General features: G+C 46.9%; 1 protein-coding gene across 1 annotated transcript in view; it reads right to left on the bottom strand.

The window, feature by feature from the left end:
* Positions 1–25,879, bottom strand: part of EXTL1 (exostosin like glycosyltransferase 1) — a 68,373-nt gene that overhangs the window by 6,005 nt on the left and 36,489 nt on the right. The window contains exons 2-8 of the mRNA XM_063140703.1: positions 18,524–18,617; positions 17,225–17,332; positions 15,452–15,571; positions 14,507–14,639; positions 12,116–12,234; positions 4,286–4,381; positions 1,690–1,776 (exon numbers count right to left, since the gene is read on the bottom strand). Coding sequence (XP_062996773.1) covers positions 1,690–1,776; positions 4,286–4,381; positions 12,116–12,234; positions 14,507–14,639; positions 15,452–15,571; positions 17,225–17,332; positions 18,524–18,617 — 757 coding nt within the window. The remainder of the gene's footprint in view (positions 1–1,689; positions 1,777–4,285; positions 4,382–12,115; positions 12,235–14,506; positions 14,640–15,451; positions 15,572–17,224; positions 17,333–18,523; positions 18,618–25,879) is intronic.

Raw genomic sequence — 25,879 nt, 5'->3', positions numbered from 1 at the left:
GCAGCGCCATCTGAGCTTCCCCAGAGGTCTCTACTCTCATGCACTTGCCTGGCCCGGTTGGATTTGGTGCCCAGATGGCAGGGCGTGACCCAAGCCAAGGCTCCAGAGCAGGAATTAGCCATTATTATTATTATTATTATTATTATTATTATTATTATTATTATTATTATTGCCTTTATTTGTATTCCACCTTTTGCCCAATGCTGGGCCTCAAGGCGGCTTTACAAAATCAAAACATATACAAGTAAAAGCTATAAGTAAAAATATACAAAGATTAAAATATATAATTAAATAAATTTCAATATTAAAACATTTCAACATTTAAAATACACTTTACATTTTAAAAGTCTAAAATATAGATGGTCCACCTTATTCCGTAAAAACCTGCCGAAATAAGAAAGTTTTCACCTGCCTCCGAAAACACATCAAAGAGGGAGCCAGTCTAGCTTCCCTGGGAAGGGACTTCCAGAGCACTGGAGTGGCCACCGAGAAGGCCCTGTCCCGGCATCCCGCGTTCCCACCAGGCATGCTTGGGATGGTGGTGGGACTGAGAGAAGGGCTTCTCCTGAAGATCTCAAAACATGGGCAGGCTCGTAAGGGAGAATACAGTCCTTCAGATAACCTGGACCCAAGCTGTATAGGGCTTTATAGGTCATAACCAGCACTTTGAATTGTGCCCGGAAACAGACTGAAAGCCAGTGGAACTGTTTTAACAGGGGAGTTGTATGCAAGAGTGTCTTGAGCAGGTCCAAAGTATCCCCACCCTCTCTCACCGGTTCAAACAACACTTTGGAATTTGTGGTTAATGTAACCACGGCCATGTGCATGTAGAATGAGGGCCCACCCCCTCATTCTACACGATGTGCCTGGAGGGAGAAGCACATCATGGCTGCCATTTTGAATGGATTTTGGGGGCTGGACGCACCGCAGGAACACTCCTCTGCCGAAGTGTATACTTTTTTAAAAACAAACAACCCCATTCCCTCCCCCCAGCCCAGATACCCCCCAATGGGCACGGAGCCCAAAGTACAGAGCAACCATGGCAATTTCAGCCACTCTATACTTCAGGCTCTATGATTTTGGCCAGTTAACCACATTCAAGTGTCAGATGACACTTTTAGCCATGGTTAGTGCCGCTAACCACATTACAGAACGTGGTTAGTGAGCCTAATCACAATGTGGTTAACGGACCAAATTTTAGCCACAATGTGTGTCAGACGACATGCTAAACCATGGCTAAGGATTCCCTTAACCACTTTGTGGTTAAGCAGGATGGTTTAGTGTGTCGTCTGAATCGGGCCAGTGTCTCTTTCATGTGTGTTCACCCAGAAGTCTCTTCCCGTTTTCACATTCATCTATCTATCATCTGTATGCGCAACCAAATTTTGCAAGCGCCTCCAGAAAACACCCTCAAGGCAAGTGTGATTTAACCGCTTCTTCATTGGGCAATCTCAAGCTTTGGGATTCAGGCCAACAGTCACTATATCCTCTTAATTTGCCCTGGCTCCAGCCCTGGGTTGGCTGCCCATCAGCATGTGCCACCATGGTTAGGAAAGGTTCACACGACGCGCTAAGCCATAATGTTTAGCTGAAAGTGTTTACCCATCGTGGCTTAGCGTGACGTCTGAAGTGGTCATTCTGTGTGAGTGTGCGATTAGAAGGTTAAAGGGCCCCAAAGAGTTGCCTCACCTCACTAGTCGAGAGGCTGGTGTGTTCATCCAAGCTCAGGACCGCGTCTGTCCCAATGGCTGAGTAAGGCAAAAACCGGTCGCTCACCTTCAGCAGAAGACAGGAGAGAAGAGGGAAGTGAGCAGAAAGGCCAGAAAGGAGCCTTCCCCCTTGAGAATTATAGAGCGCCAGCAGACACTGGCAGTTCCACTGTCAGCGGGGCAGTGAATCCGCTCCGGGTTTCAGTCCAAACCAGCCAGAACTCTAAAGGAGCTTTCCAAGTTACAAGCACCTTGGATAGCTTTTTTAGTGTTCTCTCTGGTTCAGACTGAAACCTGGAGCAGATTCACCACCCCACTGATATTGAAGCCATCAGCCTCCACTGCAGAGCGCATTTTGCTTTGATGGGCAGAGGCCTTACAGCAGGGCTGGGTTACCCTGTTTCAGCGAACTCCATTTCAGAGGAGCTCTCTAAGGGCTAGATTCCCGTGGTGGGCAGGGCCAAAAGCAAAACGTGTGTTGGATTTGTCGTTGCCCAGGGATTCTATGAGACGAGATGTCTGTATTTAGCCTGATCATGGATCAGCAGGTATCACATCCCGTCCCATTTCCTCGGAACAAAGTGCCACCAGCAGATTTTTACTGACACATGGAGAATTTTTAGAGAGGATTCCAAGATCTTATTGCCCCTGGAAAGTTTCAGGGTGGGGGTGGGCATAGGAGAGTTCGGATTCCTAGATCCGAGGTCGGACTAGATGGACCTTGGTCTGATCTGGCATGGCTCTTCTTAGAGTAAGAGTCAGGGAGTTCTAGCAGTGGGCAGCGGGCATCCTACTATGATGTGGGCATTGGGGGGTGCCCAGTTATGCTAAACCAAGGGTCCCCAACCCCTGGGCCACACAATGACAATAACCAAAACGAGATTACGGAGTAGACTGGACATAAGCAACACACTTCGGGTGTCACAGTCTCCCATCACCCCCAGATGGGACTGTCTAGTTACAGGAAAACAAGCTCAGGGCTCCCACTGATTCTGCATTATGGTGAGTTGTATAATTATTTCATTATATATTACAATGTAATAATAATAGAAATAAAGTGCACAATAAATGTAATGTGCTTGAATCATCCCAAAACCATCCCCTCAATGCCTCCCCCGCCCCCGGTCCATGGAAAAAATGTCTTCCACGAATCCGGTCCCTGGTGCCAAAAAGGTTGGGGACTGCTGTGCTAAACCACTAAGACCGGTCCTGCCTTCAAGAGATGTATGACTGGGTCTATTTCCCATGAGCACAAAAATGGAGAATAATCTCAGGATGCTATAAATGAATTTATTTGGGGGAAAGCGTGATGCGTTTTGGCTTCTTACTTTTTTATTAGGCCTTCTTCAAGGGGTTAAAACAATGTCTGCAGAAATTACAGTCCCTGGTGTTTATAGCAAGACAATCTGTTGTAAATAATTTCTGCAGATATCGGGTTGTTGTTGTTGTTATTAAATTCAATGATACAAATTACACACAATAAATAACTATAACGACAAAAGAAACAACACACACACACACACACACACACACACACACAAAACCAAAGACTTACACAAAATTCTTCTCACTATATGTTACAACAATAAGTAATAAACTGTGCCAGGAATCATCACCATTTAGACCAGCCTTCCTCAACCTAGGGCGCTCCAGATGTGTTGGACTGCAACTCCCAGAATGCCCCAGCTGGCTGGGGCATTCTGGGAGATGCAGTCCAACACATCTGGAGCGCCCCAGGTTGAGGAAGACTGATTTAGACTATCTAATAGAAGTATCAGGTCCTAAACTCGTGGTGCCCTGGTCGACAGCTGGTTGGCCACTGTGTGAACAGAGTGCTGGACTAGATGGACCTCTGGTCTGATCCAGCATCAAGGCTCTTCTTAAACTCCATTTATTTTGTATTTACTTTGATGTGAAATCCATCAATGTGTCTTTTCAATAGCTCAAATGATGTTCTGGAGGATTACACAAGGAATTTTCTATATTTACAACCGAAATTAAAGGGAACCACGTTTCTACAAAATAATCCATATGGCTTTCTCCTTCTGCATATTTTAATTTGTCAGTTTTTCTAATAAAGCTGTTGTCCAAACTGTATTTAACCAGATGCGCTTCGTAAGTCCATTTAAATTTTTCCACCATCGGACAATTTGGGATCTAGCCACAGCAAGAAGAAATCCAATCAAATCTTTAGATCTTAATTGGTCGTTTTGTCCAGGAAACATAGTCAATAATAGCAGCTCCCCCAGAAAATGTGTTGTTTGATTTGTCATATAAATCGTGGATATATTTTTACAGAAGCGTGAAAGTTGGACAGGGCATAAATGCCATCTCTGTGTAACTTTCAACACATTTTCTTTTGTCAGAGCTGAAATGCACCTATATGAAACTGAGGTCCGCGTCTTCTTCTATTTCTCCTGTTACAACCCCTTGAAGGCCTAATAAAATTCGTTTATAGCATCCTGTGACTGTGCTCCCTGTTGGTGTTCATCTCGGAGTTTCACCCGCCTTGCGCCCCTCTTTCCAAGGAGCAACATCCTCGCCCACAACCAGAGACAATTCAACACTCTGCTTACTCTGTTGCTGCCACGGATGACGGTCAAAGGAACTGACGTCTGAGGCCATTTGGTGCTCTGTGGCGGTGGCTTCTCACAGCTCCATAAAACCAAAATCTATATCGACAAAGAAGACGACCAGGGAAAACAAAGGAAATCCCAAGTTGTTAATAATAATAATAATAATAAATTTATTTATTGCCCGCCTCTCCATTTTGATTGAGGCAGGGAACAACAATAAATGATAAAATACATAATACTCAATTAAAACATAATAAACATTGTTAAAAACATCCTAAAAACATTTTAAAAACATCTTAAAATTCCACTGGATAGGGCTGCCGGAAGAGATCAGTTTTTTATAATAACAGTAAGACGGGAATTTAAGTCAGAACGACCATCTAGGAAAAAAAATCCCCCAAAGGGCCACTGTGTTTTTTTCTGAAAGCCAAACTTGCCTTGTTGTTGCTGCTGCTGTTTTTGGCTCTGAGCTGCATCCCACAGGAAGTGGGGTATGCAGAGGGCCCAAATGGCCCCAGACACCCCAAGGTTACCCACCTCTGCTTTAAAAAGTTCTGTGGTGGATTTGTAAAAAAGCTAAGGCATTCTGGACACAAATACATTCCTTAATTCCAAAAATATTAAAGGCTAATATACAAATGAAACCAGAAGCCTTTCTACTGGGACTAATGGACAATCAACTGAAAGAGAAGAGGGGAACTTAATTTTTATATATGGCAATGGCAGCGAGACTATTATACGCACAGAAGTGGAGAAATGAGGACATTGGAGTTGGCAGAGATGGCAAAACTTACAGCGATAATGAGAGATAAAACAACATCCACATTCACATCTGAATGGAAACCTCTGATAGAATTTTTGCAAGAAACAGAGAAAAATGATGTATTTGTCTATGGATTCAGTGTATGAGATATAGTTAACTTAGAAGAAAGAAAGGAATTTGATTATTGTCTTAAATGTAATTAAACAAAGAGAGAATATAATTCACATTTGGGATGTGTAGAGAGCCGAAAGTACAACTTAACCTAACCTTTGTGTGTGTTTTCTTTTTCTTTTTCCCCCTCTTCTTCTTTTTTCTCTTTTTCATTTTCCCTGGATGTAATGTTTCTATGTAATGCTTTTATGTCATGTATGTTTGCGAAACAAAAATTATTATTATTATTATTATTATTATTATTATTACTATTATTATTATTATTATTTAAAAAGTTCTGTGCATGTAGGTTTACCAACTCACCAGAGATCTGCTCTTGTGCATTTAAGAGGAGATCTAATGTGTACAAATCAGCAAGTGATTTGTGATACATCATGGCATTAAACCCTGAGCTCCTGGAAATCAAACGGCTCTTAAAACTTACCCTAAAGTTGGCAATCTGATCTGTGCGTTACCGCAGAGCCTGTGTTGGGCGTTTGGTGTGTTTGCACATGTGTACTTGTATAGGGAGGATGGTGTGTGTTTTCCTCGTGCGTGGAGGGTGCCTCCCTCACAAACACACAGCCAGGCACCAACCCTCCCTCTTATATCTGCAAAAAGTTCAAATAAGGTACCCGCCTCCACGTTAGCTTTAAACCATATAGGCTTGGGAGTCGCCAGGGGCCAAATCACTCACGCACCGCTGTTTTTGAGATCTACTTTTGTACTTAAACGGGTTCTAATTTGCACGCCAAGGAGCTTTTAATTAAAAAAAAGAAAAGAAAAAAGGATTCCAAGAATTCAAACTTCTAATCAGGACTTTTAAAGGGAGGATGTTCTGTTAACAATATATGTCTATGCAACTTGCCTTTCCTTGGCCTGTGGCTGGTTATAAAAATCTGGGGAAGGACTAACCTTTGGGACAGATGCTGATTAGTTTAGAATCATAGAAAAGTGGAGTTGGAAAGGACCTGTAAGGCCATCTAGTCCAATCCCTTGCTCAATGCAGGAATCCACCTGACAGCACACCTGTCCACCAGAAGTTTTTTCTGCTGTCCAGCTGGAAATTGGCTTCCTGCAACTTCAGCCCATAATTCCATGTCCTGCACTTTGGGAGGATCAAGAAGGGATTTGCCCTCCTCTGTGTGACAACCTTTCAAGTCCTTGAAGAGTGCTATCACGTCTCCCCTCAATCTTACCTTCTCCAGGCTAAACATGCCCAGTTCTTTCAGTCTCTCCTCATAGGGCTTTGTTTCCAGACCCCTGATCATCCTCGTTGCCCCCCTCTGACCTCCCTCCAGCTTGTCTGCATCCTTCTTGAAGTGTGGTGCCCAGAACTGGACGCAGTACTGGAGATGAGACCTAACCAGTGCCAAATAGAGGGGAACCAGAACTTCGCGTGCAGGAAAGCTTCCGACCAAGCCACAGATCAATCAACAAAGACTTATGCATGTTCAGCCGGAAATACTATGGAGCCCAATGGGACTTTCTCCCAAGCCAAGGGCAAGGAGTTCTGTTGCTTTAAACCACTGATCATCGAGTTAGCACTGTCTAAAGCTGTGGTCCCTAAGGTCGTGCCCTACGGCCATGCCCACAGTGCCCTCACACATCTCCCCTGGAGCCTGCTGATCACTCCTGATTTTCTTTTAAAAAAAATATTATCATCATCATCATCATCATCATCATCATCATCAAGGTTGGCTTGCTGGTCTCCAGTGCCATCTTTATTTCCTAGGATGCATCTGAGCCCCACATGATGCGTGCACTTTTAGCCTCACTAGTTTGTCTTTTGTGACTACCATCACAGCAGACATTTGTCAATGGGCAAGGCCCCCCCATGACATCCATTTTGTGAGACTGCCCACAACACTCCCCAAATTCCAAAAGCACTCACAGGGCCAAAAAAGTTCAGGAGTCCTGGGTTCAAACATAGAAATGGATGAATCTGTCAATTTTGGGTTCCCTTAAGTTTTGCATCCATCCAATTATCAGTTTGGTTCATCTTGAACTTTAAAAATGTCTGCAGTCCAAATGATGCACAGCTGATTCCCAGGGTCAACTGGGGACAACCCTTCGCTTTCCCTGGGATAAAATGGACGGCGCTTATCCTGGTTTTCCCCGCAGTCCCGGGATAACCCCAAGGACTGAGGGTGTTGTGGTGCAGGCTCCCGGGTCTCCCTCCTCCCCACTAGTAGTGGGGCTTTGCAAATGGGCGTGGAGCTGTAGGGGGGCTCTGTGCCCATGGGAGGTGGGGGACAACAGTTTTGCCACCCCCAGGATGGCTGCTGGCTCTTTTCAGCGCTGAGTTTTTTTTGGTGGGGGGGGTGTTGTTTTTTACTTGCATATTGTGCAGGATCGCACCGGTGCAGTTGCACAACTGGCTCCTGCTTTAAAAACACACACACGTGGTGCCAAAGCATCCCTCCTGACTTCCAGAACATCACGCTGGGGGAAGCAGGAAAGCCTGGGTTCCTCCCCCCACATTCCAGATAGCTGTTAGATGTAGATGAGCCCTTAATGAGCAATCCTATGGTCCCTCAGCAAGCATCTCAGGGACCATCGGATAGCTTAGGAAACCCCCTTCCGAGGGAGGAGATGGCACTCTGACCTCGGAAGGGAGAGTCGGATTCCTCCCCTTCGCAGTCGGTGCAGAGAGAACGCTAAGGCTCTTCCTCTCCAAGGCTGGAAAAAGAACCCTGGAGTGGTAGAAAAGGGCGTGTGCTGCTGGGCAGGGAAGGGAAGAGACTGGAGAGGCCAGGATACAAGATAACCTGAGCCTACTCCAGTCTCCTCCCCTCCCCTCCAATGTGCTCTTGCCAGACGAGTAAAAAGTCTGTCTAGCGAAAATCACGGAAGACGGAGAACGGGGAAGTGAAGATCACCTCCACCGCGCCTCCCAGCCTGCCAGCTTCAGCCCAGCAGGTCGTAGGATTGCGCCCTTAATGTATGCATTCTTGTAGGCAATTTCCCCTAACGTACACATGTTTGTATGCATCTGTTTGATGAGAGAACCACATTACAGCTTTTTGGAGAAGTGCATATACTACCGAAGCAATAGCATACTTGTGTTCGGGTTTCTGCACTAATCTGGAAGTGGATTAATCTGGAGTTCATATTAAAATGCCAAACTAATTTCTCCCTCGTCCCTAATTATGACTATTTTTTTCTGGGTTGGGGGCAAATGTCCTTGTATTCAAACAACTCATCATCCTGTCCCTCTTCCTATGCAAAAAAAAATAAGAATAGAATTTTATTTTATTTGTTTGTATTTCTAAGATTAAAAAGAAAGACTACATAATGTAAAAAATATAATTACTGGATCGAGAACCTAATAACATTATCAACTTTTGAACGAGTGTTATATAGACGTAACTTGCAAGAGGATAAATATACGGATATTTGGTCTGCTTTTCTCTCCCTTTTTTTAAAGTTTATATGATGGAAATGATGATAATTCTATATACACAATCTATGGTGTGTGTGTGTTTTCCCCGTTTTCACGATGTAGTTTCTGTTTTGTTTGTTGATATTCACAACGAAATTTGAAAAAATAAAAATAAATAAAAATATATAAATATATATAATTACAGTGTTAGAAGCAATTACAGTTCTGCCGCCCGGGTCTTGTACACGTTCTAATGGAATCACAATATCATGATTAAAACTACGTATCACTGCTAATAAAAGACTCTCAGGTGGAAGAGCAAGTGTTGCGATGGGGCTATTCCACTCAATATAGCAAGGAGGCTTTATATTTCTCCAGTGGTTTTCGTCTCCTATTTCCGCCTTCCGCACGAGCTAGAAACAGGGAGCCAGATGCCAAGAAATCATTCTGTCAAGCCACTTAGCAGCTTTAATTTGATGTATCAATTTTGACAGCCAATGGCCACAAAGGTGCCCCTGGGGATGGACCAACAGATGGAGGTCCGAAGCCTGTTAGACTAGGAGGACCCCCAAACAACCTCCTGAAAAGGGGTGCTAACCCACTGCTTAAAGGAAGCGCCACAGCTGCAGATCCCCCCAGAATGCACTACATTAAAGGAAACCCTGAGTATCAGTGAGCCAATCAGATGCTGACTTTGACAGGGGGGGGGGACACGGCTAATGAAGGCACCAAAGCCGTCACCGTTCTGGTACCTTCTTGGGTCACAAATATATATTCAAATACTGCTGGGCGCTTTTCTCCTAGTGACAGTTCTTGGCCCAGCTTGAGGTTCTAAATACGTGGGGATTCTTGATTCCAAAATGGCAGCCACTTCCTGCAACAAATATGAATTGTACAGCCAGGACACAGAAGAGCTTCCCTCAACCGGGTGGCCTCCAAATGTGTTGAAATGCAACTCCCATCATTCCCATGCTGGCTGGGGATGATGGGGATTGAGGTCCAACACATCTGGAGGCCACCAGGCTGGCTTAGAAATGTGCCTCACAAACTCCTTCTGACTGTTGCTTGGGGGTAAAGTGCTTGTCACGAGGAATGTTGGAGGAATCTGGTTTGGGGGGGGACTTGATGAGGTTTCATCAGCTCACACACACACACACCCCAGCAGACCCTGTTCCGCCATCTGCCGGCCTGTTCTGTGCTTGCTGGTGGAATTTTGGTAAATTAAAAAAAAAATTGCATGAAGGAGCATTTGCGCAAATTGTTACTAAAAATTATGCAAATTTGCATAATTTGCGCAAATTTGCACTATTTGCACAAATTGCAGTCGTAATTTGTGCAAATTGTGCAAATTTGTACCATTTACAGCCAATGCGCCGATGGCGACTCTCTTGGTGCAAATTACGGCTGAGACAACAAAATCCATTAAAAGTCTCAGGAACTTGGGGAGACCATGTGGCTCGGCTCGCAAAAGCAAGCCGAATCAGGCATGCTGTGGAAGTCTGGCGAGCCCCCAAATGGCCCGATTTCCAGCAATGGACATCCCTACTTGTCACTGTGAAAGGCCCCGGGCACGTGTAGTGCCCTATCCATCTGCTGGAGCACTAGGATCTCCATCACCTGACATTTTCGTGGTATCCCCACCATCAGAGGTAAGGTGGGTGGTGACAGAGCAAAGAGCCTTCTCGGTGGTGGCACCCTCTGCAGTGAACAGCTTTGATTTACCCAAACCTTTTAGCTTTTTTAGGGTGCAATCCTAGGCATATTTAGACAGAAAGAAGTCCGACCAGTCCCAGCATCCCCCAGCCAGCATGGTCGGCTAGCAGATGCCAGGAGTTGTAGGATTTTTTTTTCTGGGAGAAAAATCCTACAACTCCCAGCATCCCCTGTCTAAACATGCACCCTAAAATGCAATAAAAATGCAGTAAGGGAGCAATCCTATGCACGTTTAGCTAGAAAAAGTTCTACTGCTCCAGGCATCCTGAAGCCAGTCCAACACTCTAACCACTACACCACACTGACTCGCTGCTGGTGTGTTTGAGAGTCAAGTTTAAGCAGGGGGAAATGGAGCAGGCTTTTCAGAACTAAAAAGGTCCTGAGTTCCCAATAAAGGTGGTGCTGATCCGAAATGCAAGCGCATCATGCTGCCATTGGTTAATTGGCTGCTTTGCCCTTTAAAGCACCCAGGGTGGTCTGAAATGGGCAAAGCCCTGTTGGCAGAGTTCTTAAGCAAGACACCGTTGCTGACAGGCCTTGCCCTGTAATCAGAAGAAGAGGCAGGTGAGCACCTGCTGGCAGGTAAAACTGCACATCGCCCACCCAGATGTTTCCCTAGCCTGCCAAATGGTTAGCCATCATCCATACTTTGCCATCAACAGCTGCTAAACAGGGGTTGCGTAGAGGAATGACACATATCCCTGGAGAGAGGATTCTGACACCCATCTGCCTGAGCTAGCATGGTCAAATATGATGGGAATTGTAGTTCAAAACAACTGAAGGGTCCGAAGTTTGGGTAGGCTGGATTAAGGGGAAGCAGGTGTGTGAAAGGGCGGCCAGGGGAGGGGGTCATCCAAATCTTAAAATCTCTCGCCATCTCCCCCACACTTTAGGATCCCAATCCAGATTGGGCTTTTATCCCTACTCTAGAGTAAAAATTAACAACAACAACAACAAGTAGCTCCCAGACACCCATTGAATGAAGAGGGGGAAAGGTTGCAGAATCTCAAAGTGATGGAATGGGTTGTACCATTTCAGACTGCAGGTGGTGGTGGGGAATCACTGCTCCCCTATGTAAAACAAACGAACAAACAAACAACTTGCAAGTCAACACTAGAATGCAGAAAGAGGGCTAGGAAAAAATATTGTAGGTGTTCGTTTGTTTTGGTTTAATTCGAAAATGTGATTTTCAACCCATCCACCCCCAGCAGATCAGCATGGTACAGCCCACACCACCACCTCCGGATTCTATCACATCCTGATGCATGTGTAAGGCTGGGTCTGAGACAAAGAGCATAATAAAGGGAATTAAAGAGGCAAGTCAAATGTAGCGCATTCATATTGAAAAGCATCTGTACAAATTAAGCTAAGATGTTTGCACATCTGGGATGTGCAAATTTGCCCCCCATATCTCCCACGTCTGGGGTGTGCAAATAGAAGAGAGTGTGCAACGTGTTCACACCAAGGACCTGACCTCTCTGTGCCCCTTCTCTGGGTGGCCATGGAAATGGGCTAGTACTTTTTGCTCCGCCCCTTTCCCTTTCAGCCCCGCCCACCCCTGGAACGCGGCCCTTGAGCTTCTCTGAAATGGAATCCGGCCCTCGGGCTGAAAGAGGTACGAGACCCTTTGCCTTTATGCATCTTCAACTGACAGTGTAAATGAGCTACTCTGCTCCTAGCAAGCAGAGTGTCCAGCTGCAATGCAGGACCCGGCTCCAGTACGTTTTAACAGCTGTGCGCAGAAGGGTGAAGATTGCCAACTGCAACTTTTCCTCATCCCTGCCACGTGATGCCGGGACAAGCTAGGCCTCCTCTTTACCTGAGCGCAGTACTGAGACCTGGAGACAGCTTGGATGAGCTTCAGGATGGGCTGGGAGAGGGAGATGACCGGTGAGACAGCCCGGATGAACGCTGTAAACTTGCTGGAAGGGTTCGATCCTGTTTCAGGGAGAGACATGATGAGTCTGGATGCTAAAAAAAACCTGCTCAAAACCTACCTTTGCTATGTGCCCTCTGGCTTATCCTCCAAATCTTCACTCCCAAATTCATTATTATTTTATCATTTATCTAGCACCTTTGTTTGTTTGTTTATTACATATTTATACTGCCTAACAGCCAGGGCTCTCTCGGCAGTTCACAATTAAAACTGCTGTATACAAAAATCAAGATTAAAACTTTTAAAAATGTCATATAAAACCAGAATAAGTTACAGTCCACGGAAAGCTTGTCTAAAAAGATACGTTTTCAGGAGGTGTTTGAACGATATTATATTTTCCACCTCCCGAACCGCACGAGGGAGGATTTTCCAGAGGCTGGGTGCCACTACAGAGAAGGCCTTGCCGTCGAGGTTCTTCATGACGACATTCTGTTTGTCTTGGAATGATGATCGTAAATGTTGTCCGGGTTTATATAAGGGAAGGCAATCTGCTAAGTATCCTAGTCTCAAGATGTTTAGGGCTTTATAGGATAATAGCATAACCTTGTATGTGGCTCGGTAGCTAACAGGCTGCCAGTGCCGTTCTTTTAGCACAGGTTTTAAGTGGGCAGAGCTAGGTGTCCCAGTGAGCACCTTAGCTGCTGCGTTCTGCACAAGCTGCAGCTTCTGAACCACACATATGGGTAGCCCCACATAGAGTGTGTTACAGTAGTCTAATCGTGAGGTTACCAGTGCATGAAGGACCGTGGCTAGGCTATCCCTATCCAGGAATGGACGTAGCTGGCATACCAACCGAAGTTGACAGTGGGCGCTCAGGGCCACCGAGGTCACCTGGGTCTCCCATGACAAAGATGAATCCAGGAGCACCCCCAAACGACGGGCCTGCTCCTTCAGAAGGATGCAACCCCATCCAGAACAGGCAACCACCCCAATTCCCAGACCTGGGAACCACCAACCCACAGGCCCCTGTTTTATCGGGATTCAGCTTTAGCGTGCAGGAAGCTTTGCAAAGTCCAAGAAGACAACTAGTCCCTGCCCCAAGGACCTTACAAAAGGGGTCCTCAAGCTTTTTGAACCTGTGGGCATATTTGGGAATTTGACTGCTGTGAGCACCGCCACAAAATGGCTCCCACGGAGGATGTGGTCAGAGGGGCCAGATGGGATGGCCTGGTGGGGCAAATGCAGCCAATGGCTGAAAGCTCCGTCTCTCTGCAGTATTTATTTATTTATTTATTTATTACATTTTTATACCGCCCAATAGCTGAAGCTCTCTGGGCGGTTCACAAAAATTAAAACCATGATAAAACAACCAACAGGTTAAAAGCACAAATACAAAATACAGTATAAAAAGCACAACCAGGATAAAACCACGCAGCAAAATTGATATAAGATTAAAATACAGAGTTAAAACGGTAAAATTTAAATTTAAGTTAAAATTAAGTGTTAAAATACTGAGTGAATAAAAAGGTCTTCAGCTGGTGACGAAAGGAGTACAGTGTAGGCGCCAGGCGGACCTCTCTGGGGAGCTCATTCCACAACCGGGGTGCCACAGCGGAGAAAGCCCTCCTCCTAGTAGCCACCTGCCTCACTTCCTTTGGCAGGGGCTCATGGAGAAGGGCCCCTGTAGATGATCTTAAGGTCCGCATAGGTACATATGGGAGGAGGCGTTCCTTCATATAACCTGGCCCCAAACCGTTTAGGGTTTTAAATGTCAATACCAGCACTTTGAATCGGGCCCGGACCTGGACTGGCAGCCAATGAAGTTGTAAAAGGACTGGCGTAATGTGGTCTCGCCAGCCAGTCCCTGTTAGTAAACGGGCTGCCCTGTTTTGTACCAGCTGAAGCTTCCGGCCCGTTTTCAAAGGCAGCCCCACGTATAACGCATTGCAGTAATCCAAGCGAGAGGTTATCAGAGCATGGATAACTGTAGCTAGGCTATCTCTGTCCAGATAAGGGCGCAGTAGGGCATGGCTGGCAGCCAGGGAGCTCTTCTGTACACGAAACGGCATTTGTGCCCATTCTACCCTCGCTCCCTTTGCTTGGCCCTCCTTCCTTCCTTCTATTGTTTCTCCACTCTCTGATTGGAAGCTCCTTGGGAGCAGAGACCTGTCTGTGTTGCCCATGTAACTCTTTAAGGCTGTACACCGATGGGGGTGGTAATAAAAACCGCTCCCGTTCAAAGCGAACTCAGCCGGTGCGTGCCGACAGGACAGCAGCCAAAGCACAGCCACTGAGAAACGAGTGGGAGAGACGGCAGGGCGAGGGTTCACCCACCGTGCTGCAGGTAGTAGAAAGGGAAGTCATGGAGATGCGTGGAATATTCCGGCAGTGCCAACAGCCCCCCGGGAAGCACGTTCCAGAAGAACTTCGGCCGGGATTCCTGAAGAAATATCCGGTCCTTTATTATCTAACGAAGAGAAAGAAAATTGTCATTGCACAAGCACTCCGCCCTTGAAGTTGTCAGCAGCTGATGGAGGAATAGGCGTCATCCGGGCTCTGAGATCAACCCCAAAGACAGGCCTCACCTCAAGCTCAAGCAGGCATATTAGCTAAGGGTGTCAATCGTGAGCAAGGAAATCCCAGTTCAAAGTTTGCCTGTGCCAAGAGGCAAAACTTTGGTTCCCTTAGGCACGCCTATTATTCTCTGGGCCTCATCCGCAGACCCTGCACTTCCAATCTGGAGACAATAATATTGGCCTACCTCGCAGGGACGTTGTAAGCGTTATCAGAATAGAGTAGGCAAAGCCGTCTGAAAGCTCTAAAGAGTTTTTCTTTAAAAAAAAGCACTAGGTGTTATGAAGGCGTTGGCCCAGCTGTTCTCGGCTCAAAGAAAGCTTGTGCAAGGTGCAGTTTGTGAGGAGAGCGGGGGTGGAGAACGTTTTGAGTCCTCGGGCCACACTGAGCTCTCAGTGCATTCCTGCGATGTGCCCTACTTTGTAGTAGAGGCTGGTGGCTCCGATGCCCGTGGGGTAGTAAATCCGGTCCGGTTGTTAGTCACAGCCAGCCAGAATTCTAAAGGAGCTCTCCAAGGGCAAGGCCCCAGATCTCCTGTTGCCTTTTACATCTGGCCACCCCACCTGAGAAGCTGCATTGCTGACTCTTGCGGATCAAGCCCCTCTTAAAGAGACAGGAGCAAACCAGGACGGCTTTTCTTGTCTGGCGTTCAGACAAGCGGCTGGGCCAGCAGAGGAAACGGCTGCCCAGGCCTTCGTGGCTTACCTCCAGAGTGGTTTGCACAATCTTCTCCACGGAGGAGAAATATGCTTCCCACAGGAACTGGGTTTGCTGCTGGAAAGCCAGGATCTTGTCGCTGTGGAGACATCGGACCGTAGATGGAATCTGTGAGGAGGCGGAGGGGGCGCAAAGGAGAGAAAGTGATTTATGACCAAGGGAGCCATCCAAGCATCTAGGGCCTGAACCAAGGGACAAGAAGTCCTTGCGGATGAAAGATAACAATTTTGAGCCAAGCGAGCAAGGTGCAATGGAAGTATTGCTTAATAGCTGCATTCACATGGATTATATTAGATATTTACTTTGGGTGACCCTATGGAAAGGAGAACAGGGCTCCTGTATCTTTAACAGTTGTACAGAAAAGGGGATTTCAGCAGGTGTCATTTGTATGTATGCAGCACCTGGTGAAATTCCCTCTTCATCACCACAGTTAAAACTGCAGGAGCCCTGCCCTCTTTTGTATTTGGTCACTCGGGCAGGGCTCCTGCAGCTTTAACTGTGGTGAAGAAGAGGGGACTTCACCAGGTGCTGCATGCACACAAATGACACCTGCTGAAAGTCCCTTTTCTATACAGCTGTTAAAGATACAGGAGCCCTGTCTGCCTTTCCATAGGGTCACCCTATATTTACTTTAAAGCATTTTGCCCTGCTCTGCAAGGGGACTTTGAAACATGAATAATAAGGCAGCTGCAGGTTTGCAATCTAAAAGAAACTACTTGAAAGGAAAACGGATTGGGAAGGAGGAAGGGGGGGAAGGCAAACTCAGGCACAGCTACAAAGGTCTAGGTGTTCTTTCTGGCAAGGATATGTGAAGCAACCTCCCTGCAGGTGTTCCTTCTGCGGCTGATGGATACAGCCAGGTTGGTTTCCCCTTGCCAGGATATTCTTCCTGGGAGGTAGAGGGTGCAGCCCGCCAGTTATCTGTAGGAATTTTATTTGCTTATTTACGATCCTGATATACACTGCTGGCTTACCAAGGCCATCTGCCGCTGCCACCACAAAATAAATCTACCCCAGGGACCCCAGGGCAATTCCATATGCATTCATCACCAGATCTGCTTCTCCCCTTTGAATCAAATTTTTAGGTACCCCTAGCAGAAATAACAAAGGAGTGAAAGAAAAAGCCAAAGGCTGGTGTGGCGGCTGGCTAATAAGGACAGGGCCTTTTCAGCAGTGGCATCTCAGTTGCGGAATGGCCTCCCCAGGAAAACTCGCCGGGAACCTAAGTTGTGATCCTTTTGGCGCTAAGTGAAGACCCCCTTTATTCTCCCACGCTTTTTAGCCCTTCCGGGTTTTGTCTGTTCTTTTAAGCCGTGTTAGTGCTTTTTAGACCGTTGCATGGCTGTTGCTCCCCTCCAGCTGCTTTTCACTTTGGTTTTATTCTGCAGCTGTTTTGTTTTGAAGTTACATTTTAGATCTCCTTCTATTTTGTGGGTTTGAACCTCGATTCTGTGAACCGCCCAGAAAGCTTTGGCAATTGGTCGGTACAGAAATGTAAGAAATAGATACAGATTTGAAGGGTTTTTCAAAGCATTATTATTATGAAAACTTGTGCGTGCCACATGCCCTTGCTACGAGAGCCTGTTCATCCCAGCACGCCAGATGACTTCACGACTGTGCCTGTGATACAGTAACCCCACAGTGCTCTCTGGGAGAAGCAGAGCCTTGCTGCACAGAGGCCTAGTGATGAGGCGGCGCCATCTTGTACCAGGCTGGCTGGACTCTGTCCCACCCTCGTTCAGACAGTGCAGGCATTGTTACCTGCAGAAGCAGCCTCTCATCCCCGACGATGGCTGATTTGCTCCAATCGATCACCTCCGAAAACGGCAGCTCCCAGCCGTTGCTCAGCAACACGGGGATGCAAGCGGCCTGGAGAGCAAAGATCAAAGAGACCCGGGAAAGTGAGCCGTGCGCTGACAGGGGCAGCTTTAGGATCTCTGCACCTGATTGAAACATGAAGCAGATTTGCCGCCCCACTGACATCGGAGCCACCAGCCTCCACTGATCTCAGGCAGGCTTCCTCCTCAAAAACGTACATCAAACTGTGTTCGGTGGGGCTTACTCCCAGGTAAGTGCGCGCAGCGTTACCTCGCCCCGCGTCTCTAAATAGTGAGAAATTCTGGGGGTGTAAACACTTACCTAGGTTTGGTTGCCTTTGGAAGGAGGAGGGTGGGTATTTGTAAGATTTGCAAGAATTCACAACTATGTGGGTTTAGCATAAAGTGGAGGTCGCCAATTTCACGCTCCAACAGATAGTTGAAGATTCGCTGCCCTTTCTCTTCACAGGCAAGGGATTTTGCTGCCTGAGGCAAAGGACAAGATGGCAGCCTCTCTCGTTCCATGTCCGAAAGCGGACTGGACTGGCAGTTGGGTTCTTTCTTCACCAGTCACAATGGAACGGTAACCTCTACGGCGCTAGAAGGCAGCAGGCTAGCCGTGAGGCACACAGCTCTCCCCTCCAATGCTTTCCTGCCTCCACCCAGCACCTGCTGCCCGAGTCAATTGCCTCACTCTGCCTAATGGTAGGGCCGGCCCTGACATCCAGATCACGTCAGGTGGGAGGAGGAGAGGAATCCCCTTCCCTGGCATTTCCTAGCCATTGCGAAGGCCAACTGTTGATAGCAATCAGCCCAACTCCCTAACAGAGAAGGAGCTTGGCAACTTTGCCAGGGCTATTAGGGCAGTCTTCAGCTGTACCCCTCAATCCGTTAACCCTCTCTTGTACAGCCCACCCACCCCATCCTTCCCATCCTACAACATTAAGGTTGCAATCTTTGGAATCCCGTTGTTAGTAACTTCTGTGACCTTATTTTCAAGGCTGACCTATATAATAACAAGTGCTCAAAGTACTTCATGGGCATTATCTCAGTAGATGGTGGTGGTGGTGGCATCCTGATTTCTGCCACTTGATGGCCCTGAAGGTGGCTTACCCTCAATAAAATACACACACACACAGAGATAGAGAGTTCCCTAGCACCCCCTACTAACTGAGAATGAGGAGTGGGAATTGCTATCCATTTTATGCTTGTGATGATATAGCAAAGGCACTTCCCATTATACCTGCAATGCTTCTAAGAACCGGAAGGATCCCAAACGCCTCCCTCGGGGAATGATGCAGAAAGTGGAGTTGTGCAAAAGCTCCTGGTAATCAAACCTAGGAAACAAAAGACACAAAGATTATTTTTGGAGGTTGTTAACGGTGGCAACATTATTTTGCATAATGTTGAATAAAAAGCTGGGAATGACACCCCTTGAGAACTAGCGACTTAGTCAGCCAATACATCAGAGAGGGTGGGCAAGTTCTGAAGGCTGGGAGGTCACCTTGCCCACCCAGAAACCATCACTGAAATGGCTATTGCTGAATTTGCTGCAGCCCCTTGTTTCCCTACTAACTCGGCACAACTTTTGCTTCTGCCATGGCAACAAATATGATCTCTGATCATATTGATCTCTGAATTGTTGGATTCAGTAGAATCATAGAATCATAGAAGAGCAGAGTTGGAAGGGGCCTACAAGGCCATCGAGTCCAACCCCCTGCTCAATGCAGGAATCCACCCTAAAGCATCCCCGACAGGTGGTTGTCCAGCTGCCTCTTGAAGGCCTCTAGTGTAGATCTTTGTGGAATAAAGGAAATTCAATTCATCCGCTATTAAGGGGAGAGATCCAAGAGAACAGACATCTCTAACCTGGTGCCTTCCAGATGTGTAGGTACAACACCCATCGTTCCCAACCAGCACAGCCATTTTCTGCGGCGGCTTCGCTGCATTTTGAAGCCTTTTGCATGCCACTCCCCCTTCCTGGCTCTACAAGGCACACCACAACCCCCTTACAACCCATGATTCAACAGCACACATGGTTGAACTGGTGCGGAGGCATCCGTCCAGACCCCTGGATTTCAGCTCATTTCCCTGCAAGCTGGCCTGACTTGATCAGCATCAAATTGAGCCAGTTTGCGGATTTTCTGTGTGTGTCTTTTTTTTTTTTTAAAGAAATGGCGTAAAACAAACCACAACCAAACTTTGCATAAATTGCGCAAATTGCAGATATGTGTTTTTTTATGCATAAAAAAACAAAACAGAAAAGTTCCCAGGTTTCAGGAAAAGCTGCATTGCTTGGCCTGCAAATGAGATCCGAGCCAGGTGTTCAGCGGTAGTACGACGAGTCCAAAAAGGGTTGGATTTCACAGTGACGGATACAGAGGAGATTCCTTGTTTTATTTTTAGCAGGACCAGATCTGCCCCTTGGGCCAAATCATTACAATCCTATCATGGCAACAATATCTCCCTCTTGCATATTTATACCTGGTAGGACACACAATGGCATTTTGCATAATGTTGAATAAAAAGCTGGGAATGACACCCCTTGAGAACTAGCGACTTAGTCAGCAAATACATCAGAGGGTGGCTGGGACATCACCTTGCCCACCCAGAAACCACCACTGAAATGGCTGTTGCTGAATTTGCTGCAGCCCCTTGTTTCCTTGCTAACTCGGCACAATTTTGGCTACTGCTACGGCAACAAATATGACAACGGCAGGGGAATAAGGGGCGGCGGCTCAAAAGCAGCTAGACAGAAGCTTCATCTAGCCCAGTGGTTCCCAAAGTGGGCGGTATTGCCCCCTTGGGGGCGGTAGGATTGCATAGGGGGGGGCGTTAAGAGGCAAGGAAGCAGCAGGGGGGCGCTCAAGGTGGTCTTTTCTGAGAAGCGCCTCTCCAGAAGGTCTTAAAACCCAGGGATACTTTTATGGGAGAAGGTAGTTTGGTCCTAAGCCATGTAGGGGAAGAATCCACACATGTATTAATACTATTTAAGAAGAGTCCTTTTAACGGTGAATTGAAATATTTCAAAAGCACCAAAACACTAATGAAGAGACATACCCTGCTTGGTGTGCCCCGCCACGCCGGCTGCAAAACAGAGGCATTTGCTCTCTTTTCCCTCCCTCCCTCCCTCCCTCTGCAAGCCTGCAGCGGGTGCTTTGGAATAAATATTCCATTGTTACTGTTTCGAATTTTATTGTTATTATCTTCCTTAGTGGGTCGTTGAAAACCACTATTCTGAATAATGATTTTTATAGCGTAGGGTAGGGGGCGCTGGGCATGAGTTTGTGGAACCAAGGGGGCAGTTACCTGAAAAAGTTTGGGAACCACTGATCTAGCCCATGTGTTACCACCCCCTGAAATACACATTTCACAGCAATTTCCCACCAGCCTAAAGATTAAGATGCGCTCAAAGAACACTCTTACAAAATAATGCATTAGTGATTATTGTACACCACGTGCAGCAATGTCAAGTCAAAGTAACCCTCGCATTAAAAGCATACTGCTGGAAAACCTAGTCAACGTGTGTCGCGGGAGGAGAATCCCCAAAAGAGAAAGGGTGGGCGGAACAATGGGAGCTGAAATGGGAGCGAGTGTCATCAAGAACCGAGTGAGAATAAAAATCAGGCTATCTAAAAATGGCAGAAGTTAAAAGGATGCTGCTGAAGGCGATTCTGGTTCAAAATCCATCTCTAGCAGTAAAAATACAATACTAACAAACTGAACGGCTCACAATTTGCTGCCCTTTTAAATCCGCTGCCCGAGGCAGCTGCCTCACACTGTCTCATGCTAGGGCCAGCCCTGGCCTAGATGGACAAACTCTGGCAAACTCAAGGCAGCTTCCTGTGCTCCTGAGGGGCTTGTAAGGCAGCTGACTTAAAGGGTGAACAACTTGCCCACAGCGAAGGCCTCAAAACCAGTACGGAGTTCAAGCAGTCCCTTCTGTTTCCATCGTTCTAAGGAAGCACGCTGGATGTGCAGCCGCGTCAGGTCAGGTCTAAGGTGCCGCCATTACGTACATCGAGTTTAAGGCACCACGCAACAAAGAGCGCACTCACGGCCCAGCGAACCACCAACAGAGAGAGCCGTGTGTGCAGAATGTGACACCGCTCAGGGAGGGAGAGGGCAGAGGGAGCTGAAGAGAGACAGAAGTTTCCACGCAGCTCAGTTAACAGCACTGAGCTTCCCTTACTACACACATAAAAATATCCGAAGCAGTGATGGCGAGGGGACCACAGAGCAGCTTTGTCCGTTGAAGGATTTCCCACAGGATGCGTGCGCATAATCCTTCACGGTTTCTCTACCAAGTCGAGAGCTGTTTGGCTCCTGAACAAGAGTGCAAGGGTGTTACCACACATGGCTCAAAGTGGCTCCAGCTTCGGTCAGGTCTCTAAGGTGTGGATGTAAAGCCTACACCAGCCTTCCCCAACCTGGTGCTCTCCAGTTGTGTTGGACTACAATTCCCACTATCCCCAGCCAATGCTTCTCCTGGCTGGGGATGATGGGAGTTGTAGACCCGGCACATCTGTTGAGTACTAGGTTGGGAAAGGCTGACCTACACATGGGGCTGAATTTATTTATTTATTATTGCATTTTATATCCCGCCTTTTTTCCTCCAAGGAACCCAAGGGGGCATACAATCCTCCTCTCCATTCTATCCTCACAGCAACCCTGTGAGGTTGGTTGGGCTCAGAGTCTGTGACTGGCCCAAAGTCACCCAGTGGGTTTCCATGGCCGACTGGGGACTAGAACCCGGATTCCCAACTCCCAGTCCAACACTTTAGACACTACACCACACTGGCTCTCGTTCACCTTACAAATGCCTCTTAATATTTATTTATTGAAAACATTTCTCAGCTGCCTTTTGTGGCAGAAGCCCTCCCGGGGCGGTTTTACAATAAAATTCATATAATAATAAATCGATACAATAAACATCCATCAAACAACAAACGCCAATAATAAAACTTTACTAATAACCTACAACGTAACTGCAGCTAAGAGCAAAGCAGTCAGATAATGTAAGTCTTCAGGGCCTGCAATGATGAGGCCTCTGAGGGCAACCTATTCCAGAGATGTGGGGCCACTGAGGAAAAGGCCCTGTCTTGACTACTTGGCCACCTAACTACCCTCAAAGGTAGGCAAGTGAGAATGGCCTCTATTGCTCATCTTAAAATGCAGGCAGGCTGATATGGGTGAAGACAGTCCAATTTTTCTACTGCACTCAAACTTTCTGGGAACGCTTTCTGTCATAACACATTTCATTTTCTAGAAACCTATCCTGCCAGTTTATCTGTTTGCAGAGCCAGAAATCTATTTTAATATGCCTCATATATAAAATACTCATTGTGATTTCAATATGTTAGTAGATTCATTAATTGCACATAATGGATCTTGAATAAATGCAGTAATTGACGGAGGGGGAGAATATCTCCTTTGGTAATTTATTTATTTTTATTACATTTATATTAGGGTGACCAACTGTCAGGATTTCCCCAGATTTGTCCTGGTTTTTGTTCTTTCTATAGTGTCAGGGGGGATTTTCTATAATTTTCAATAATGTCCTGGAATGACACACCTTCCCCTTTAAGGTTGCCATTAGCATGGCAGGAGGGAATGACATGCTTTCTTGAGGCACATCATTCCCCCACCCCGAGCTCCAATTGAGGTCTTAAAGGGGAAAGTGGGTCATTCGTGGACATTATAGAAAAGGCCCCAATTGGAGTGGATGGTGGTGGTGCAGAATGAAATCCTTTCCCCTCCTCCACTCCAATCGGGTTCTTTCAGGTGGCGGGGGAATAACGTACTTTTTGCAGGACTCAGAAAGCTGCTTCCCCACACACACACTAGGTGTCCTCTTTTTTGGTTTCCCAAATATGGTCACCCTAATTTATATACCGCCCCACAGCCAAAGCTCTCTGGGCGGTTCACCAAAACCGGAGTCACAAGCCTCCGTTGGTTCTCTTCATCCTTAGTTTGTCCCTCAACAATGAAGTAGTTTGAGGGGGGTGTGTGTGTGTGTGTGATGCGATGCTCATTCTTCTGAGTGGGACCCTGGAGTTCTGCCCAGAGTGCTGTTCTGAGGGCACCACTGCCAGTAGCTCCCTGTGTTAACATTCGCTTTGGATGGCCTCATACAAAGACCAGCAGCTGAGCCTGGCCTCCAGTCCACTCTCCCAATCCGCTGAAAAACAAGAGGGATGTCTTGATGTCAGGCAAGGGCTCATTGAGAGATCGTAGGCCTGCTTTACATGCTGAGCTAGGGATGGGAGGCCCAGAGTTGCTCTAGCTCACTGACATTCTCCGGACTTCACCACAATTCAGAATTCGGAGTGTTGAAATGGTCGGGGCATTGCCAGGCACTTCAAAGATACAGGAACTTGGTCTGCTCCTCTTCTCGTTTTTCAAAGTGTGCATTTTCTAAAGTGTTCATTTTCAGAAGTGCACGTTTTCCAAACAGGAACACAAGTTCGGGAATTGGCAGGCATTTCCTGAGAATGTGCGCTCCCGTTTGGGTTGCAAACAGGGGCATTTTTGAGCGATTCACAAAATTGAAACAAAATTATCATACATCCTGATACACAAGGTCCCAGGTTTGATTCCTGGCATCTTCGGGGAGGGCTAGGAAAAGCTCCTGCTGAAACCCTGGAGAGCTGCTGCCAGTCAGTGTTGACAATACTGGGCGAGATGGACCAAGGGTCTGACTCATTATAAGGCAGCTTCTCACCTATGCCCCAATTGGAGTCCACCTGGAGAAGAGCCTACAGTGTGGTGGCCCCCTTTCTATGGAACGCCCTGCCTCTGGAGGTCAGGCAGGCACCAACGGTGTATTGTTTCCAGGGCCTCCTGAAAATGTCTTTATTCCAGGAAGCATTCCTTGACTGACCAGCCAGTTTTTACTGGTACTTTGTGTTCAAAATTAACTATTTTAATACGATGTTTTATTTCTTTTATCTTTGTATCAGTTAATCTTTTATTGTTCACTATTCCGGAATCTATTTAGAAGTGGAGTGGTATATAACGCTGTAAATAAATAAACAATGTTGCCATGTTCCTTATTGAATTTCCCCCAGTGCATAAGAACATAAGAAGAGACTGACTGCATCAGACCAAGGGACCATCTAGTCCAGGGCTCTTTCACACAGTGGCCCACCAGCTGTCGACTAGGAACCCACAGGCAGCACCCTCCCACCCATGTTCCCCAGCAACTAGTGTATATAGGCTTACTGCCTCTGATACTGGAGGTAGCACATAACCATCTGGTCTAGTAGCCATTTTCTCCTCCAGGAATTTATCCAACCCCCTTTTTAAAGCCATCCAAATTGGTGGCCATCACGACATCTTGTGGGAGTGAATTCCATAGTTGGAACTCTGCGTTGTGCACAAACAGCTCTGCTCCTGGTTCCTTCCATGTCCTGATTTTGAAACACCTGGGACTTGGCAGCCACTGCCATGCCTCCTCGCAGGAGATGAAAGACGCCTCTGTGAACGCTGCTCAAGGAGAGGTAAATTCACTGCAGCCTGCCTATAACCACAGTGGAAAATCCAATATTTACATTCATTTTGGACACACCGTCTTGTGTTTCTACCTCGTGCACCACCGATGAGTAGCAAAATGGGGCAAAGAGAACAAAGGAGCCAGTGTGGGGCACAGCGCAGTGTGGAACGGGACCCATGGATTTCAGGGAGGAGGGACGCTCCCGCCTGCACCAAACATCAAGGGGAGTGTATGGCTGAACGGATCGTTGAGTTACACCATTCCCTAACCACCATTCCACACCCAGATGCTATAAATTCAGAATCTAAATAGCTACCAGCCTGCAGTCTCATGGCACAGTAGAAAACCTAGTTTCTTGTGTACATATTTTGGGGGGTGGGTGGGGGTGTTGGGGGGGTGTAAATATATGCGTTTTAAATCACACTTGTTCTCTTAGTAGCAAATGTGCCAGATTCGTTGGGTGCCCTGGCTTGGACCATTGGCTTTTTCGGACCACGCTCCTGCTTCAGGGTTTGGAGGGCAACATCACACATTGATCTCTTCACCCCTCTAGGAGCTTGCTTTGCTCTGTTGCAAACCAGAAGCACATTCTTATGTGTGGATGCAGTTTGCCTCCTGCCCTTTATACCTGGTGGGGAAAGCAGAAATAAACCACATCCCAGCAAAAGAGGCCGTGGAGACCTCCTCCATCCGGAATTTGGGATATTCCAGTTCGGCCTGAATTAATCTCCCTCTGAGGACTGGGCCCCATTACCGGCAGCCCATGACTCAGGGTGCCCAGATCAGATTTTCTCCACCTGATGTTCCAGAACAAGCCCTATACAGGCATGGAGTAAGCTACTCATAGAATCATAGAATAGTATAGTTGGAAGGGGCCTCCTCCTCCTCCTCCTCCTCCTTCAGATTCTGAGTCTGATTGACTTCCTGAAATCTCATCCCCCCACACACACACTAGGGAGAACAGGCCTGATCCTGACGCGCCCACACATCCTAAACTGAGTTAACAAGGAATCAGAGACACTAATTGTCTCCCTTAATCTTTGAGAAACCCCACCTCAACCTGAGAATTGAAATGGCGAGGAGGCGCTATAAAAATGTTTTTAA

The sequence above is a fragment of the Elgaria multicarinata genome, chromosome 13, assembly GCF_023053635.1.
Source record: "Elgaria multicarinata webbii isolate HBS135686 ecotype San Diego chromosome 13, rElgMul1.1.pri, whole genome shotgun sequence".
In the NCBI taxonomy this organism is placed as follows: domain Eukaryota; kingdom Metazoa; phylum Chordata; class Lepidosauria; order Squamata; family Anguidae; genus Elgaria; species Elgaria multicarinata.
This window is presented reverse-complemented; position numbering and strand designations above follow the sequence as displayed.